A 20,892-nucleotide genomic window follows, 5' to 3' on the forward strand; every position below is an offset into this window, starting at 1 on the left:
TGTGATGTAGCAGTTTAAAGATAGCATACTCTTTGTTGGTTGAAGAGGTTGATTCAGGATGAGCAAACTCTTTAACACAAAGCAGGAGTATTTAATCTAGATAAACTACATGGCCTTAATTGATACATTCTTTTTGTTAGTAAAATAACTTCAGAGGGCATAGGTTACAGATCTTTAGGCAGACCCTTCCTACCAGGACTCGATGGAGAAGCAAACATGACAGCCTTAAATCAATAGCGGTAGGGATGAATGAACAAGTTAACTCTTAAGCTTTTTGAACCATGCTTTAGCCCTAACACTTCAGGACAGGTTAAAGTTATTTTTATCACTGAAAGTGTTGCAAAAGTTTGTGTAAGACTTTCTTCAAGCTTTACAAAATTCTTTGGCAACTTTTAAGGAACAGTGATAATGTGTACCTACCCAGTTTTGATGCAAGTTATGGAAGATTCTGCATTGCCAAAAGCTCACACATAAAAAAGCACACCAAGTCTGAAGGATTTAGTAGATTGTTTGCAATGTCACAAAGGACAGACAATTTTACTGTATTAAAACCTTCTGTTTTATTATCAAAATTTAAATGTGAAAAAATGCATGAAACTGCAATAATACACAGTACATATAAAATGATGGCAGTATTTTCAAGCATGAATGTAATGTCATCATTGGAAAATAACATTCATCAATGTCCAGTCTGGACACAATTTTTCACTTTTGTCAGTGTAAATCTAGTAAGCTGGTTATCTGTGACTAAACTTTCAATTTCAGTCTGGCATGTGACTTGCAATAAAAGAAAACTACTTTTTCTGTACACATTTGCACTCTTAAAAAAAAACTGTTGGAGCTAAGAAACATTCAAAATTCCATGTTGTAAATAAAGTAATAACATGACATAGCAAATAACCCACTGCTCACAACCTAACAAGAACATTAAACAGCCTCATACAGCATAACAGGCCATGAAACTCAGGCTCAACACTACCCATTAAAACAAACGTTTTCAACACATTAATAATAATGTTTAAACTATTCTAAGAATGACATAACCAAATATCCTTGTCAGAGAAGCAGGTAAAACCTTTAACAAGAACACAAGCAAACCTTAAGATGTGGGTGTATCTAGCAGGCAGTATTTGCTAGCAAAATATGCATTAAAGATTGCAGATATACTCTTAACTGTGAGGAAACGAAACATTCTTTCTAGTTATTAGGTGGTAGGATGCAGTAGGCTCAGTCATGAAGAACTCTCTGGAAATAATTGAACTCCTTGTATCATTTTAGGCACTTAACTGCTGCACAACACCCATTTTTAATGATGGTTATTTCTACTAGCAATGCTCGTTAAGCAAACACCTTGCACTCTATTTGTATTAGAAGGCTAATCCTAAGTCAAATGTATAGTTTTTAAGTTACTATAAACATTAAATCTCTCCCGCCACCTGCTTCACTTAGTTATCCTCGTCATTCTGTCATATCTCCTTTGTTCACTCCTCTAACACAATCCCCCTTTCCTCATACCTTTTTTTTTCTCTCCGAGCCATTTTTTGGACAAAAATATGTCAATGTAAATAAATACATCCATAAATAAAGGATTCAGATGAAATATGTCCAATGTTGTAGTAGAACCATTATAATGTTCAGTTATCCCTGTGATGATTTCTGCTACCTTAGCACTAGGTTAATAATAAATGAGTAGAAAAACAGAAATGAAAACAACCTGCATTTTTGTCTTCCCAATAAGACATTTAATGCCTTCATACACTCACCCAGCGAATACCAAAAGAAATCAATAGCAAAGCAAAAGTAAAATCTTGGACCAAACAATTTAAAAAATATCAGTAGACTACTAAGGTCATTACTGGCCTGTTCGTGACTAGATTACACAAAACATGGCTGAAATCCCAATGTTATGGTAGACAGGCCAGAAATGAGGACTTTTCAACAAATAAGGACAGACTAAAATGGGTGCATACTAAAGAAACCAGTTTGATGGCAGAACATGAGTATTTTACTTATAATCTACAAACCATACACTCTTCACATTTTCTCATCCTTGGACCTCATTCTTTATCGCTACATTTTTAGAGTTTGGATCTGTGTATGTACATTGGCTTCCTCATGAGAAGTGTATTTATTCTGCATCTTGCTCCATAGATTTTCTTGACTACTTTATGATAATTTATACTTCTTTGATTCCAGAATTGATGACCTTGTGCTTTTAGCAGTTACTATTATTATATCTTCTTGTTTTATGTAAAGCGCTTTAGGCCTGCCTTTTTGGTGGGGAAAGGCAATAACAAAGAACTGAGGGTAATTGTAAAAACACTGCTTATAAGCCTGTAACAGCTGACAGTGAGTTTTACCCTTTGTCCACTTTAGTACATAACCAATATCAGAGTGTTAAGATACACCAACTTAAGTGGCAAAAGATGACAACCTTATTTAAGATTAGACAAAACTCTGCAGGAAAGTCTTCCAATTTGTATGCTAAGGTCATCAAAATTTCCAAAAGTTGGTCTAAGAGTGGTCGGGCCTTTAGACAATGCAAGGATGCTTATAATTATCTTGTATAACCAAGAAATGGCCTTCAAGTTACCTCCCACTACTCACAAAAAAAGTCAAGGCATCATATAAATAAAACCAGCCACCACACCAGTCTCATATAAAATATTTACGATCTAAGTTTATCTCAGCCCAAGAATCCTGTTGTGATGCAACCTGTTAAATCTTGTGTCGGTACTATATATCACAGCCTACCAGACAAAAGATTTATAAAATAAGTAAGTAGTAAAGATACTTCCATAACAACAGTCGTACTTTAGCCTAGCATTCTCTCCCCAAACCCTGTTGCTCCCCTCCCTAAAAAGTGGCCACCAAAACTTTCACAGATAAACCAATCATATAAAGAAACGTTTATCTGGTCACCTACGAAGAACCTGAAATTTCCAATAAAATATATCTATTCATGTACTTGAATACACAACTGTTCAAACTAATGTAAAGGATAGGCATGCAAAGAGTGTATAATGATCATCGCTTTACTCTGTTGAACCTTATAAAAGAAAGCTTCTTGTCTCTTTCTGCAAAATTAGGAGGGATTTAAATCACTTTATCTGAAAAGGTAGGATAATGCCATCACGCAAACCTGAGTATTTCTGATCACAAAAAGACCTAGAACTTCGTTGCTGATGTTGGTTGTTGCAGTACTGAGTCAGACTGCTTTAGTACTGTCTGTCCAATCTGTCACTGCCTTCTATCACAGGCATGATATCATGCATTGGAGGAGGTATTTCATGATATTTCATCTTTATGCAGACCAACAAGAAACACATTTACCTATTTACATTCTCTCTCTTGCCCTCTCTCACTTAGGTAAAAACAAGCATTCTAATACAGGTTGAAACTTAGGAACACAATCATTGCAATAGCTGCCAAAGTTGCATAACAGTGTTTCTGTATTCAGACCACCATGTCTTCCCTGTCCTCCATCATCTCATCTTCTTCCCTGTCCTTTCGCTTTAGGGATCCTGCATGGTATGACCACTGACCATTTTTATGGGAAAGACGAGCTTTGTAGATTGGTTCATATTCCTGCAGTCATAATACACTGAGTAGAGGTTCTTTAAATTAATGATAATAACAAATGCAAAGTTCGTAAAGTGCATACTGACATTCCTAAAGAGTGTGCTTTTAGCGCTTAAGAACAAAAACGAAACGTGGACAGCATACGAGGGACAGGAAAACAAACAACATATGAGCTATAAAAGAATAAACAACCATACTAGGTGAAGAATAAAATCAAACACAGAAAACACAAAGATGAACCAAATAACAAAAACAAGGTGAGATTAAATCTCTTTACATCCTAACACTATCAAAATGCTGTTGTTAGTAATAAGGTAAAAATGTGTTGCACAGAACCCAAGTGTACACAAGAAAGACCTTGAACTTGTATGTTTTTCATAGTGTCATCTGTTTGCTGCAGCTTGTTTCTTGATTCAATTGTAGTATTTTATGTGCAGCACACTGAACTCACAAGGGAAAATGTGCTTTACAAATTCAATTATTCATATTATTATTACTATTTAAACAACTGCATTAGCCTGTATATCTTAAGTCAGGAATAACATTCAACTTTTTAAAATTAAAAATACACTGAAATGTAAAGGAGTTAGGGAAATGCCTTACCATTAACTGATTTGCAAAGGCTTCGTTTGGATTAATACAAAACCTTCGGGCCTGTACATATGAAAATGCATCCCTGCAAAAAAAAAAAAATACATAGAAAGCAACAATATTAAGAACGAGTGAAAAAATCTTGTATGAAAAGACCAACATAAACCTGCAAATGAGAGGCAGTGGAGGGGATGTCAAAAATGGAAAAAATAGACAATGAAAATAATTCGTAAAAAAGAATATATTAAGTAATCCTCACCGACTACCCTGACTGGAATCGTTAATTCATATTGCCAGTTTTCAAAAATGTTTTAACTCAAGTCAAAGTTCGAGCTAATTATGACTCAATAAACTTTTCAGACTTACTTGTAGGAAAGCCCATAGTTTTCCATCACAAACGCAATCACCATTGCAGCACTGAAATCAAAATCAAAATTAATGTTTAATAGCATCAACTTTAAGATAAATACCCTTCCATATATTATACAGGTGTTCAAAAATCTTAAAAGTGAACAATAGCATTACAGTGAAACTTAAACAAACTTTAACAAGACAATAAAGATTTGACCATAGATTCGCAGCAGGCAGGAATAAACAAAAAGTTAATTTAAATGAAGCAAAATATGCAAGTTTATAGCAAGGGATTTTAGGTAAAAAAGTTGATTGAAAGTTTAGTGCAGGGCAAGCATTATCTTATGATGGTCTTGGCAAATTTCTCCAAAATTTCAGGAAAATGATATCCACACTCTCAATTATGAACATTAATGTTTCGTGATCTAATGCTCCTTTGCAATGAAATATGACAATACACACCTTCTACTAATTCCTCCATTGCCGTGCACAAGAACCTTGCCCCCTTGCTGAAGACAGTATGAAATGAAATCATTTACCTGCAATAAAAACATTTGATGAACACCTTTTAGCTGGCCTAAAAACCTGTCATCAGTTTCTTGGGGGAAAAGATGAATAACAACCTCATGCTCCAACAGCAAGACTTCTACAGCTTGTGTTATTTTGCTCACAGACAACGTGCAAAAATGTTAAAAATCTCTTTACTTTATTTGTTGCTCTTCTCAACCTTGGCAAAATCTTCTGGCATGGGTTGAGCATAAGTAGATGACTTCCCATACAAAAATAAGAATACTAAATGAGTAATTTAAATAGTATAACATCATGCCTGTATGGGAGCATGCACTGGACACCTGAGAAATAAGTTCATCAAAATAAGGTGCATACTTCACCAGCCCTTATATATAGTAAATGAGTTGAAAGAAGTCTTAGTCTTGACCAGCTGCACCCCATAAAATAGAGTGACAAACAATCCAAATAAAAATAAATCTGTACTTATTCTGTAAACTTATGTATTTCTAGTATTTTTTATTCTTTTAATGCTTTCTCTCAAAACTCATAATGAAATTACACAGAATGTAATGACATGCTGTATTATATCTGTTAAAAAAAATGTGAAACATGAAGGAAATGAACACAATCCTTTGACCAGGAGAATATAACCAGTGAAAATTAATCATTTGATTGACATTAAGATCAATTATGCAAAATACAAGCATATAACTGATATTTTATAGAACTATCAAGCAAGTACTGAAAAAAAAAAATAATAGAAGGAATATTTTTAAAACTTTCTTCATCCTACTGGTAATTTTAATTACTATATTCGCCACATTAATGACCTGTAAGAGCTTCAAAATATAATACCTTTGGAATGTGATGTATTATATTTTCTCGAACTGAATCAGCAATATCAACAATCAGATACCTGCCAAAAAAGTATATATATATACACAATGTATTAACTTACCCATCAAAAGGGGTATACATAGTATCATATCTTTTCAAACTTTTCAAATACCAATGCACACTCAACCAGAAACTGTTATATTCAACTCTGTCCCAAATTAGTTAGCTCACAAGGACATTTTTTCAAAGAGAAAAACTATCCTAGACAAAATACATATTGCTAATAAACTTCTTCACATTTCTGACAGCATTTTAATAAAGAAAAGACCATCAAGTTCAGCAGATTGAATTAAGTATCTGAAGCACATGTAAAGACATTATAATTATGGAAACTACACATGATAAAAAATCTGCAATAAAGGGGGCAAAAAAACCAAACTAATCCCCCCCCCCCCCAAAAAAAAACCCACCCCAAAACCATGGCAACGTACGTGAAAAGGCCTGGAAAATTTGGACGGATGAAACTCGCCTCCACATCTTGTCTAATGCATACAATATGAGTTATTCCTGCAGCTTGCAAGATCCCCAGCTGCACAACAATTTCAAATAAACTGCCAAAAGAAGATACTTAACATGAAAAGAATCCAATACTTAAAATGTTAACTGATGTGCCAAAAATATTCAGAACAATTCTGACAATCATAAGTTGTAAATATATAAAAAAAATGTTAGATACCTACTTTGGATTTCATTGCAGCTGCATATGGACCTAGAAATAATCCAGGTATTATTTCCTGCAGACAGAGACATCACAATTACAAACCCTTCCTTCCCTCTTACCAGGAAGAACTGGACTTTTATCAAAAAGCAATGTTATAAAAAAAAAATAACAAGAAAATTTACGCAAACTGCCGCACCTTGTACTCTAGAATTGCATAGCATTGGAAAAAGTCAGGTTTTTTTTAAAAAAAAGAGCAATTTAATATGAGAAATAAAGTAGAAAATAATTTCATAAGGGATGCTTACAGCAAAAAGATAAATAGTCTCAATGAAAACAAAGTAGTCTCAACGAAGATAAAACATTGGGGAGTTTTACTATTACTAGGTAAAATATTTCTAATAAAAATACATTCTTAGATTGCTGGCAATACTATTCTTTGACAAAAACACCCTCCCTCTAAAGAATCCTGTTTCTTAATGTTGGGTAGTTGGCTTCAGGACTAGCAACATACAGAATAGTCAGACACCACATACATAAGCATAAACTTAGACATAGATATCTCACAAAATGAAAACAATAAAAGCCAACAGCTAAAGCATCCTTCTTTCTTTCTTTCTTTCTTTCTTTCCATCCTTGCCCTTCCTTCTTGTTTTCCTGTTTCTTTCTGTTTTTTCTTTCTTTTGTGCAATCTTTTCTAGCCTTTCTTTGTTCTGACCCTTCTGCTACTATTATATTACTACAACTATTAGACTGCTAAAACTATCATCATCTTTTTATGGATCACATATAAATATAAAATAAATTATTCAAATAAATGTTTTAAACATGCTATAGATCTATGGTTTTGTAGGCCAGGACAATAAAGCAAATTTATACTTTCATGATTTTTTATTTTAAAAAGTAGTTTAATTTTCTTGTTTACATTTCAAAATTACTTAAGTAAAAGACCAAAGTGTTATATAGCTATTCTGAAGCTTCAACTCTGAAACCAAGTTCTTTTCAGACTCCTTAAAATATCAAAGAACAATATTCAAAATGGTATCAAATACTGTCAAAAATCCCACACTTAAAAGAGATCTCACTTATATGACAATTCTAAGGAAAAAAACCCAATAAAATACAGCATACCTGCATTTCCCGTCTCATCCTGTACCTCCAGTCCTGGATGAAAAAAAACAGAAGTACGCTTTTTTGACATACACTGTAAGGTTTCTTCTATAGTGCACAAAAGTACACATTCAACAGACACTTTCATTTGTCACTGGACTGATCTAAATCTGTTTTTAATACAAAAATGTTCTGTTTTAAATGCTAACAGACACTATTTTGCATCTGATTTTTGTTTTGTTTCATAGCAATGATTAGAGCTGTGACTTATCTGCCAAATTCACAAACTAGTTTTTACCAAGGCAGTTTAATAACTTATTACATTATCATTCATCCTAGATCTTTTGTTTTTGAAACAGTGTGTCTTGTATTTTATTGAATGGTCTAATGAAGTGCAATTTTTTCAATAAGGGGGTTACTATTTCTCAAAATCTGAAAGAATAACATCCATTATCAAGAAGAGATACACATATAGGCCCCCAACTAAAAATGCCCACATGTAGGCATTATTGGTATGTTTTGAGCTCGATCTCTTAATATTGGAACATAAAACCAATAACTTTGTACTCAGCATGGTCACCACCCGTGTGGGCCACTTTCTTGCTTTGCGGCCTGATCTGGGTTGGTGAATAACGCTCATCCAAGACCATTCTTCTGGGTATATTTTGGAGGGTATATTTTGTAGGGTGTCCAGACACTTAATCCCCAAACACTTCATCCCCGACGTTAAATCCCTAAAATGAAATTTTAACTATAAAAATTATGATACCAGTGAAAAATTCAATTGAAATTCAAATAATTATTTTCATATAAACATCACAATAAGTTTTACAATTAAAATAAATATTGAAATACATTAATAATATTTAAATCATGCTATTAACTTCAACGTCATTTAAACATCTACAATATTAGTTAAAGTATTTAAATTGTAAAAGTTATTGTGATGTTTATATGAAAATAATTATTTGAATTTCAATTAAATTTTTTGGTGGCTGCATAATTTTTATAGTTAAAATTTCATTTTAGGGATTCAGCGTCGGGGGATTAAGTGTCTGGGGATTAAGTGACTGGGAACCATTTTGGAGGTTGTCGAGGTGTCCAACCCTCTTTCCTCAACCACCCCACCCTTGGAGGACCAGCAGAGTAGTATAACCGTTACCAAAGGATTGATGAATGAATGGGAAACATTATTCTGTACCAAGGTCAGAAAAACAATAAGCGCGTCTTTAGACTTTAAAACAGCTGCTGCATTATTTTAAGTATTAATAGCTAGAATAGTACACACTTTTAATACGTTGTAATAGTACTAAGAAAGTAAAAAAAAAAAAGTCAGTAACTTCTCCATGTTATTGTTTGCTTATCGCATTTCGCGAAAACATTCAACACACTCGAATGAAAAGTATGGCAGATCTACTGAAAATTTGATTACAATGCATTCAATGCATGAAGTTAACAGTCCGGATTCCATTAGACTGGATTGTAACTCTAGTGATCCGACTAATGTTATAGTGTACAACACAGAAATATGCAAAATACTAGTCTGAAGTTCTACTTTGTAGCAAAGCAAAAAAGCAAGACGACACAAGGGAAGTAATCCTTTTCATAACCGCCAAACGTTTCACGCTTGGCAGGAAAAGAAAAGGGCGCACGTCTAAGAAAATATATTGTATGTTTTTTAACGGGTACCGTAGGTTCTTCTTCAGGTGAAGGTACAGGTGGAAAACTCAGTTTTTCCATCTATATCCAAAAGCTTTTCATTCTGCCGACAGCCCAAATGTAACAACTTCCACGCCGAGCTGTCGTTTGCGTATGAGTCAAATGACGAAGTACACCAAACGACGTGACGTAACTGAGAGACAACGCGACTTGCTCATCTGCAAGATGGTTCGCAGTTCATTATTGGGTAAACACTCAGTCAGCTTGTGGGAACTGCGATATCACTAGTTAAGCTATTAAACGCTTGCAGCTTGTCGTATTTATATATAATATGACATTTAGATTTTGAGATGGTCTGTCGTGGACTCTTCAATACGATCATTTAATCAAGTTGTAGATGTTTCGGTGTGTTGGACTTTGATGGTAGACTGGAAGAAGTAACTAAGGTGAAGATGCTATTTAAGAACCGCATAGGTATTGCTGCATGGTCAAGGGACATTCTTATTTCAAAGATTCAGTTTCTGAAGAAGTGTTATCTTCATAGTTTTGAATCTGCAAAGAATTTTATATAAGTTTGTCTTTATGAAGAGACTATTATATGTAGGAAGGAGATTGTATCGGTTTATATAGCTCATGCTGAGGTAATTTTCAGAAAATGTTCCTTGTATGATAAATTGCTGAGGCTGGTTGCATCTTTCATCACCCTACTAATTGCATGCTTTTTCAAAATTTGGGCATCAAACCACATTAGCATAATACAGAAGAATGATAGCAATAATCAGTAACTTCAATGACTTCTTGTATATTGCTCATAATATGAGTCACATTGGTCATTATATATTGTTCTAGATGGAGAACACAACAGTTTTGTGGAAATAACTTCATCTGCAACTTGTCTGCCCAGTACAAAAAATTAACTAGGTCAACGAATAGAAAGGAGTGTTTCGCTGTCTGTTGGTGTTACCTGCTGCAGCTTCAACTGTATCCATTGTTTCAAGGTGAAAACCAGTCAAAGGATGAATAAATGAATGATAGGTCAAAAAGAAAACTTTGCTGAAAACACACAAATGTACACACACACACTCTTCTGACATAATTTCAATATAATTATTTTAAGTTATTGTGATTTTCAGGTTATACTTGTTTTCTTTTTTTTTCAGGGTTTTATATTGAGATTTGTCTTCTGAAAATGAAACATCCTGAGGAAAAATGGAGGACATTCATCATGTACTTGAGTTGTTTAATATTGTTTTGTGCCAGTAAAGTTCTTTCAGAATCATTAATTCAAAGTGTGAGTGGAACCCTGTATGTAGAAAATTTTACATACTACCGCCTCAGTGGGGAGGGTTGGCTAAGATTAGAACTACACAGCCTAAAAGGTGATGTGGATCTTTACATGTCTAGTACGACATTACATCCAACATTTTTTGACTACGATCTTAAATCTGAAACATGTGGTCTAGATATTGTTGATGTCCCATCCACAATGAGCAGACCGATTGGAATTGGAATATTTGCACATCCAAATTACCTGCAGTCTGTTTTCAAACTGGATATTTTGTTTGTGGCTGAACATGAGCCAGATGACTATTCTGAAGTGATGAAACCATATTTCAACTATGACAGTTATGTGGAAGATTCTGACAGCGAGGAGAAAAGAGATAGAGATGCCAGTGGACTTGATGGAAAATTACCTCCAAAAATAGATGGGGAAGAAGAATCAGTGTGGTGGACTATTTTTGTAGGAGTAATGAAATTCATTTTGGAAGTGATTGTTTAAGGGTCAAAGAGGCTTCCTGGAAAATTTCATACAAAATTTGTACGTTTTTTTAAGTGTGTATGTGCAGACAGTATCCTTTTAATTTCTTTATCTAATATAGATTCAATAAACATCTGCAGAGAAGAATTCATTTGCAAGGCAAAGCTTTTTTTAAAATTGGGATTACTTGGAACTATTCTTTAAAATCTTTCTTTGTGATTATGTAGAAAAAAGTCCATCCAATCCAAACATGTTATCATAGAGATTAAACCCTTTATAAGCTATTTGGCGTTTTATACCCTTAAGTGTATGTGGCACTGACTTGGGGAAGAAACTACACATATTTAGATCTCCATGTGAATTTTATTATCAGGGCTTCTGCTTACGCAAACAATTGCGTACAGTACGCATTAAAAGTTCGGAGGACCCCTTCAATTTTCGTCAATGGGGTCCCCTCCAAAGTGGGGCGAAGAACAGGGACCCCTTAAAAATCTGAAGGGGTCCTTGGGACCCCAAAGAATTTAGCCTTAGCAGAAGCCCTGATTATGTCTACTTTTTTTGCAATAAAGGAAAAACATAACTGTTTTAGGTATACATTAATAAAGACTAAAGAGCTTTTTTAAAAAAAATGAACTTTGAATAGTAGCCCATTTTCTTTTTGAATATAAATTAGCTGCAACAAAGTGTACACTGTTAACGTGTAGGCTGTGGTATAGATTTTTAAAATAGCAAGACAGTGCATTTGCATGCATTAATAAGTTAATGCATCACATATGATTCAGTGATCTTGGCATGAAGGAGAGATGGGGAATGGGTAAAATTTATTCCAACAAAATTTTGTAGTGAAATATTTACCTTAATATGTTAAAAGAATATTCATTTTGGATGCTTCCTTTGGGAATGTATATATTGTCTGTTTTGGAGGGAATCTGAACTTTTTGTGTTTTTCCCTCATGTTGGAAACTGTCCCAACAATTTTAAAATATGAGGTGGAAAGCTATCAGTTTACACAGATGACAGAGTGGAATCCATTCCATACAAACTTGAGGTTGTTCTGCCCAATGATGCATCTTATTTTGTTTATTCCTTCTTAAGAAACAAGACATATGTTCACACCTTAGCAGACAGGTTTCTACAGTTTCTCTGGCTGCAAGACAAGAACAATATCAGATTGTATGCATTACATGGAAAACACTGGATTAAAACATTTCATTGATATGCACTATTTTCTTCATAGTGATAGAAAATTTATTTCTTTTAAATGTTAAAAAAAGTTTTGAATGGAAGATCCTTTGTCCATCTGTTATGGTTTTTGAGCAATTAATCTTTATTGAATGACTATCAAGATTATACAGATGTCTTGGACCATTGAATTCCCTGCCCACCTTCTGTTGGACCATTTGTTTCAATAATTATCATTGACCTTTACTGTTTCCTGCAGGCTTGTCTTTGCAAGTCATAACACTTTTCACTGTAGTTTGAAGGTCTTCACAGGGCATATATGCAACTATTCCCAAGTGCTTTATGAAGAAGAGCAGAAGTCAGACTTTCCCCATTGTGACTTATGAGCTACAGAATGTATTCAATTACCCAAAGTACTGACAAGGTTTGGTGAATATAAAAATAAAACTGTTTTTGATTTCAGGCTTTTTTTTAAAAAAACAAAACTGGTGTAGATGGGAAACATGAATAAAAATAACTAATGTTAAAAAACCTTAAGGATATTCTTATTGTTTTGTCTGTCTTTATTTTATGGTTCAAGACATAAAGCCACAAATAAATGGTGACTGGTGACTCTTATAGACGGATTTAGGAGTCGGTCGAAAAAGTATTCACATGTTGGCTTTGCGGAGGGGGGAATATAAAGCATCTTTATGCTTGAATTTGGCAAACAAACAAAAAAACAAAAAACAGCAGATTTTTACGTACTTTCCTGCAGAATCAGAGAATATGAACAGTATATATCAGCAACACAAGTCAAACTGCTTCCTTCAATCACAGAAACATTACTGTTCACTTCATATACACATTTTGAGTCATTTGACTGTCATTCTTTCATTCATATGCATAATTTATGTCAACAGGGAACATTTATTAAAACATTGCATTATTTTAGTTCAATGAATGGTTCAATTACCAACATCCTTTTAAAAATATAAATTTACAAAATCTAGCAACATGCATAAATTCCATTGTTTGGTTTCTTTTAGTTAACTGAAAGCTACCGATATGTAGGAATTTTAAGTTACCCTATGGTTCAAACTCTCATGATTTTCTGATATAAAGTAATTTAGGGCAAGAAAAGCATCCAATACAGAATATTTGTTTTATGATAACCTTTGTTTTCATACATTTAAAAATATCTAAAGAATGCCACCATATTTTCTAAAGGATGAATAATCAAATGATGAACACTTTCTACAGTCACTTTTAAATGCTTATGGTTATGAATGTTCCGAATTTGGCGTCTGACCTACAGCAAATTCTGTCTTGCTAATCTTTTGTATATCAAATATTTTAACAACGCATTATTATAGCTTCTTATAAGTAAGGCACAATTATTTAAACGACCATCTAATTTTTTTTCATCTTACCATACTAAAAACCCATTTTAAATATTGATCTTTTGTTTTATATTTTGAAATGGAATTCTCCTTTAATGACATGTTTTGAAACATCCACTACAATGTCCACTAAAGGTTTGTAATAACTGCATGGAACTGTATTATCCAATTATGCAAGACCTTCATTCTTCTCAGTGAGACTTTCTTGGCCTGGGAGAACACATTGTCTAACACTATCTTAAGCACCAGAAATGAAGTAAACTTTCAAAGCAGTGTTGTAATAGCACATGGGGTAAAAAAACTGAAAATATGCATCAGCAAATCAAGTACTTTCACAGATTCTATTAAGATCAAGAACAGCTTTTGTCTTACCCTTTCTGAAACTAGCAGCAATTCAAGTACCAAGCAATGAGCAAAATTCACAGCAGCAATGTTCTCTTATCTTTCTTCCGTACTTGTGCATTAAAACCATACTGATCCTAAGTCATATATGTCCATAGCTAAATTTATGTAGATTTTAAGAAGGAAAAAAATCCCAACATGTTTAAACTGTGCATAAGTACAATGCAATAACTGTACATCATTTTTAAATGCATCCTTCCTCAATTTCAAACCAGCCAAAACTCTCACTCTAGGGATTATCTAACTTTCATTGACACAAAATGTGATTTCCTCACAGTATAAACTGTACATATCAATGAAGAACTTTCTGAAAAATATTTACACAAGCTGTTCAACCAGCATTTGCTTACATCACTGGTCCACCACACTCAACAGACAGTTCAGTGAAAATCATGTCACTATCTGAGGTTTCTTGGAAAAGTCATAGGTGATGATGTAGCATGAGCATTTTTGTAGGATATGATAAAATGACGATATCCAAAGACAATGTATATGAACTGTGATTCACAGAAGAATCATAATTTATGAAGACAACAAAATCTCCTAATGTTCATTTTTATCAAGAAGAGATCTGTCAATGTCCATGAGCTAGAACGATGAGTGAACTACTGTTTCCTGAATCCCTTCAATATAGGATATATATTTTCAAAGGCTTCATAGATCTCTGTTCTCACTTTAGCACCTGCACAATAAAGTAAAAAATATGCATTAAAATTAAGAAATCCAACAATCCCTAAATATTACATGAATATCACAAACCAAATATGGGCTGTATGTAACTAAGAAACCAAAAATAATACACAACTGAACCAAACATTTTAAAAATAAATTTATCAAAAAGTTTTCTTGTGAGACAAATTATACTGTATTTAATGCTGAAATTTGAAATAAAATTTTACCAAGTCTGAACTGGTTTGAAGTTATGATTCACAAAATAAAAGCAGACATTTCCTTGCTGAAATTCCTCTCAGTTACAACCTGATCTTGGTGGATATAACAAGTCTTAATGGGAAGGTTGTTACAGTACTTTCCTTTCTCAAAGAAGATTGAATTTTGTTTGTTTTCCCTATGCTGACTTCTAATTTAACATCATCAGCCAACCAACACTCTTCATGATACATTACCTCTATGAAATTTAAACAATCTTAGACAATTGTATTTACAAATAATTTCAGGAAATATACAAATGTTACCCAATCTCTCTCTCTCTCACACACACAAAAGCTAGTGAAATTTATTCTACAAAAGTAGAGAAAGCATATGTAATGTGGGTGGGAAGTCTGATGATAACCCATTTTCAGCACCAGGGAATAGTGAAAAAGTAGAACTGGAACAGAGAACTTATATGCTGCTAAACTTTAAAAGTCTCAACCTCTCACCCCACAAGACAGCTGATTGTAGATTAATAATTTATAGACAGCCTATCCCTTCGTTCTGCTGCTTTAACTTATGAATAAATGATGTTAGTCTGCTTAATCAGCAGTCTCAACCCTGGGCTTGTGTCATTACTGTTATGGTATCATGGTTAACTAGGTTCACACAAACCTGTCAGAACAACTTTTCCTGAGACAAAGATAAGCAGCACTATTCTTGGTTTCACCATTCGATATATCAAGCCAGGAAACAACTCTGGTTCATAGCTATAATAAATAGAAAGAAAATGCATTAATTTAAGGAGCTTCGACCTCCTCCCTCTCGCTTTCTCTGCATACACAAAGCATACATGCAGATCAAAAGTGATCGAAAAATAACCCATGGATCATATTTTTCCGTTTTTAATTACTAAACATAACCATTGAAACTTTTTCCCACAAAAAAAAAAAAAAAGCTGCAGACCATATCCTAAAACATATCTGTCCATAACTAGTTGGGAAGAAGCAGATAGCTGAGTGGTTAGAGCACTGATATCTGACCCCAAAGGTACATAGGTTCAAACGTATTTGAGGCAGGAAACTATCTCAGCAGTTGGCAATGAGTACCTGTTTTGGTGATTGGGGAACTTAAAGAAGCCTGGGAGAGGAGACTGTGTATCACCGGCCTTACAAAAGCTGATTCTGAGAAAAGTGTGTTAAAATCTCACTCCCCGGTGAACAAAAGGTTACCAGAGTGAGACTACCTTGACCTTTTTTTATGACTTTCAATTTCAAACAGTAAAGAAAGAATGTGAAAGTATTATTTCAGCAAGACCATTAAATTTTCATACTATAATTCATTTGATAAACAACTACATAAGCTATAAAATAACCATAACACTTTCATTCATATATGCTGATTTTATATACCTCGAAAACTGGCTATGGGTCAACACAAGGCTCTCTAGCCGAATTGGAAACTTCACATCACAGCTTCCCACCATATTCTGGATTTTAAAATCCAGAAATCGAGCCTGTTATGAAAGAGTAAATTAGAAATTTATAGCCATATACTTATGTAAAATGTGATATGAAAATTAAAGAATTAAACTCCACTCTGGAAAAAATATGATTAATATAACTCTCAAGCATCATATATTTGACTCAGCAATTTAGGTCTCCTTACACATTATTTACTCCCTCTAATTAAGTAGCTGTCAAAATTTCCTGTATATCACATTGAAATATGTTTCTGTGAAGTGTAGGAAAAAACATGAAAAAAAAAAAGAGTAAGGTTCTAGAAGCAGAGAAGCTACTTCAAAGGTGCAAAGTTGTGTTTTCACCCCATTTTGGAATTTTTTCCCCCAATTTTGCAAGCCTGCCATTTTTTATGACAAGTGAAGATAAAAATAGAAACTTAACATTTTTCCAACTCTAGGTTCTCCTAGTTCAAGAAATTTGCAGGAAAAGATAAAAATGAAATTCAAAAGAACATCCTTGCATGCATTCACTAATTTACTCAATACGACGTCCAGGCATGAATTCTAAATCCTATTATTGAACATATAAAAAGTTAGAATTATAGTCAGTTATACAGCTATAAGAAATTTTAGTTTACATAATTTTTAAAAGCAATGTACAAGTCATTTAACTTTAAGGTAGGCCATTCAAAAACTGATCATGTGTGCAAAATCAAACTCAAAATATTAATAGGCTTATTTATCACAGTTCTAAATCAGCCACATTTCTAGATTGTAGTAGATCGAAAAATATATATCCCATATGTGCTTCAGCTCATCATGACTGGAATAATGCAAACCATACAGTGAAGCCTACAGCAAGATCAAAGTTATTTACTGAGGACGTGCTCATATTTTGTGAAAACACTGTCCACAGTGGCAACCTTATCGCCAGACAAAGATCTGTCGATACAGATGCAGGACATCATCATCAGCTATGTTGAAATTTGGCATGGCGTGACTTCAATACTACTCAACTTTGGATGTTTGGTGAAAGGTGTTGTCACAAGTAATTGCAAAGTTCTAGATACCAATTTACCAATTTGTTCAGCGAAAAACAAACTCTCCAAAAGTACCTGACACATGAATGTTATTTTTCAATGGGTTTTTCATGGATGCATGTCAAAGTTTACTATATTTTTCCAACAAACATTTTTCTCCTAACCCTTAAACACTTTTATGACATTTGTATTTACATTCACAATGTTACAAACATTTAAATCAAATGGAAGAATAGTATTTAAAAAATCAAACTTTAACAATTAAAAAGGCTTAATGTTATTAAATTTTATTACAGAGACATGAAAATCATAAAAATGAAAGGATGATTTTCAAAATACTGTTGATCAAAGAAAGGTAGCACTTACAGGAAAACCCAGTTTCTGTACTATTCTTGCATATTTTCTAGCAGCCAGCTTTGCCATCTCCTCACTGAACAAAAATAAACAGTATCTGACAAACTATTCATGACATAAATTAATTATATAACTTGGCCTGCCTACTCCCTGAAGTTGACATGATATAAGCACACTTTGTCTGCTGCAGCTGTTATGGCCCCTACAATGTAATGCAAATTAGGGAGAACATTTGCAGTTCCCTTAAAAATTAACTAGCAGATTGTCAATTTCAGAGTAAATGTCAGAATGTAAGAATAAAATGTAAATGAAAAGTGTCTTACATGCAGACTGATGACTTATTGTTATAAATTTCTATAGAGAACAAACACGACGAAAAATGAGCAAAAAAATATATATATATACCTCTTGGCTCCAGTGCACACCATTTTGCCAGAACTAAAAATAAGAGCTGTAGTTCGTGGCTCTCGAATACGCATGATGACAGCAGCAAAACGTTTAGGATTGTATTCTGCGTTTCTTGCATGAAGTGCAATTTTTTTCAGATCTAACTTGCAATCTAGATTTACTGTACAAACAATGTTCCTGAAAAACAAAAAGACAAACTTAGTGAATTTTAAAAATATAAACTTTTTAAAAACATTTGTTTCAAAACCTATAAAATTAAGTGCTACAAAATTAAACACCAGTTATAAATATAGGATTGTATACATGTCAGTGCCAAGTATATTTACAGGGAATAATTCACACAGGCATAAGAATAAGACAAGAAAAAAAACTGCCTGAAACTTATGATTTGTGATCTACCACAGAATGATCAAACTAACCAAAGCACCACCATTATAATTATAATTAGGTTAAAACATGCAAAAAGTTTTTTTAAATTTAAACTACGATGTTGATTTTTTTAATATGTTTGGCAGAAAGCATCAAGCTGCTCATTCTGTGTACATGTATGCAGGACCAATAGACTGAAGCTGTTCTGTTGTTTCGGTGGTGCAACTTTTAAATGCGACAGTGTGCAAATCAATGTAGTTCACATATAAGCCTGAACCATGATTTTATGAGTCTATTTGGTACAGCAGAGATGAATATGAGGTGGTATTGTTGTTGCGCTTCAGAGTTGCCTCTAACTGCCCTCTGGGATAAATAAAATCTTATTGTATCTCACGTTGCATAAAGGGGAGCCAGTCATTTACTCATACCGTTTCGCCCCACACCAAAAGTCAATTCATCTCACATAGGTCCATTTTGTTCCAAGACAGAAAAGTAAAATCATCCCAAGCCCAAAAAAGCAGTCGAAGACTGATGAAAAAAGTAGCGACTAACGTCAAATGTTACCAACGCCAGACCAGTCCAGAGGCGGTTTAAAATAGGTTTCACAACTGACCACACTGGTATTGGTGCACTATATTCTAGTGACCTATGACCTGCATAAATATACAGGCACTTAATTCATTTTTTAAATTAATGATGCCACAAGGAATCGTTTCCTATTTGTAGGTCTATTTTTCATGCCTTTATATTGGAGACTTACTGCAGCTGTGGCCTTATTCCAGATCCTTCAGATGCTGGTGTTGCTGGTGAAATAGGTGTCATAGGCCCACCTGGAGTGGGTGTAGGAGGGTACAGGCTTGCATTGGATGGAGGTAGAACAGGATTTGGTGTTGATCCAATATTAAAGCTAAGTGCTGGCGATAAAAGTGCAGGACTCTAAACAAAGAAAATATAATTTAATTAAGAAAAGATATAGCTTACAAAAAATGTAATACAAAGTGACTGACAAAAAATTGGGAGCCTCTCAAAGATAGATATTAAAGGCCTCTTAAATTTTTTTTCTCTGTGATCATGTGAGGCAAATGTTTAATAAAATCACTATAGTTGTTGAAATACAGTGTACTCAATAAGCCTCTCTTTTTCTAGAGGAAAAAAGTAATATCTTCATTATTGGAGGTTCATGCATGAATGAGAGGGTGTAGGTACTGAATGTCGTGTACATTTACACATTATTTGTATGTGTATATGCTGTATGTTTGTGTGTAGTGCTTTGTAAGCCAAAGAAAAATTTTCATCTTGGACTATGCTTTGCACAGACAATGAAGATTCATTTGACTTGATTTTAACAATTTGAAAAAAATTAAGATGCAGCTGAGTCTCCACAGAGCTAAGTCTGACCAGTGTAGTGTTTGCCTAGAACCTGCTGCCCATTAAACCTCATTCTTCTGCTATTTACATGACTGCTGAAGGATAAAATGGGATCTGAACTTTGAAGTCTCAGGCAAGTGTAGGGGGTCATATCTGCCAGCCACATTTGCATCAAACTGTTAAAGGCAATGTATATATAATTTCGTCTGTACAAATTCGTGAAAGTCTACTATGAACATTTACTAATTATGGCGTCATGAAGAATTACAGCGTAGAAATATTTTCATCATTATTATAATTCTAAAATCTTGAATACAATACTGATACAACAATCTACGAGTACCTGACTCTGTGGCTGTGGTGTAAGGCCCGTTCCGTACGATGAAAATGGTCCTCCGTCCATATTTTTGAATGGGTATTCAAATAAACATCTAAAAATAATTAAAATATTAACTAGCTTACACTAAAATATTGCCTACAACATGAATTTCTTCGCAGTGAACCTTTTCTTTGAACATAGACGATGCAGACTAACGCCAAGTCCCACAGAGAATTTTCAGTAAACATAAGTGCGTTCATTGAACCATTCAAAATTTTAAAAAAGGAGAACACTAATCTGATCCAATAAATAAATCACTTCAATCAGTATGTCTAAAAAGCGCTCATTTTAGGCGTCTTTGCATCCAACAAATACGCGAGATGCGGAGTGAGCGAAAGCGACATGCAACAGTGATACCGCTCTCTCAACCAGAAGTATACCCAGATCGGGACGAAGTTGCCAACAGACATTCGGCAGAAAAAAAGCGTATAAACTGTGACTGGTCAAAATGTTCTTAAAAAGTATTTATTTTGATTTACATCAGGAAAATTATATTATTACCTTACCAACATGTTCGTTACTTGTAAAATATAAACATCTATCGTCATATTCCAATCAT

At 33.9% G+C, this 20,892-nt stretch overlaps 2 protein-coding genes across 3 annotated transcripts; one reads left to right on the forward strand and one right to left on the reverse strand.

Moving 5' to 3' along the window:
- Window positions 1-541: 541 nt before the first annotated feature.
- On the reverse strand, window positions 542-20,705 carry LOC112571229 (TATA-box-binding protein-like). Its single transcript, XM_025250096.1, has 15 exons — window positions 20,298-20,705; window positions 19,347-19,522; window positions 18,215-18,394; window positions 17,822-17,885; window positions 16,366-16,469; window positions 15,629-15,723; window positions 14,758-14,765; window positions 7,721-7,753; window positions 6,612-6,665; window positions 6,363-6,460; window positions 5,890-5,950; window positions 4,987-5,063; window positions 4,540-4,590; window positions 4,186-4,258; window positions 542-3,588 (listed from the first exon to the last, which is right to left on the reverse strand). The coding sequence occupies exons 1-15, from the start codon at window positions 20,355-20,357 to the stop codon at window positions 3,457-3,459; spliced, it is 1,266 nt and encodes a 421-aa protein (XP_025105881.1). The 5' UTR covers window positions 20,358-20,705; the 3' UTR covers window positions 542-3,456.
- On the forward strand, window positions 9,467-13,535 carry LOC112571227 (UPF0669 protein C6orf120 homolog). Of its 2 annotated transcripts, none has more exons than XM_025250094.1 (3): window positions 9,467-9,605; window positions 10,208-10,356; window positions 10,519-13,535. In XM_025250094.1, exon 3 carries the CDS (start codon window positions 10,548-10,550, stop codon window positions 11,136-11,138), a length of 591 nt encoding a protein of 196 aa, XP_025105879.1. In that variant the 5' UTR covers window positions 9,467-9,605; window positions 10,208-10,356; window positions 10,519-10,547; the 3' UTR covers window positions 11,139-13,535. The 2 variants fall into 2 exon arrangements, with proteins under 2 accessions (XP_025105879.1, XP_025105878.1); XM_025250093.1 differs by having other exon boundaries at window positions 9,549-9,804.
- Window positions 20,706-20,892: the final 187 nt, after the last annotated feature.

The sequence above is a fragment of the Pomacea canaliculata genome, linkage group LG8 (assembly GCF_003073045.1).
Source record: "Pomacea canaliculata isolate SZHN2017 linkage group LG8, ASM307304v1, whole genome shotgun sequence".
Classification (NCBI taxonomy): domain Eukaryota; kingdom Metazoa; phylum Mollusca; class Gastropoda; order Architaenioglossa; family Ampullariidae; genus Pomacea; species Pomacea canaliculata.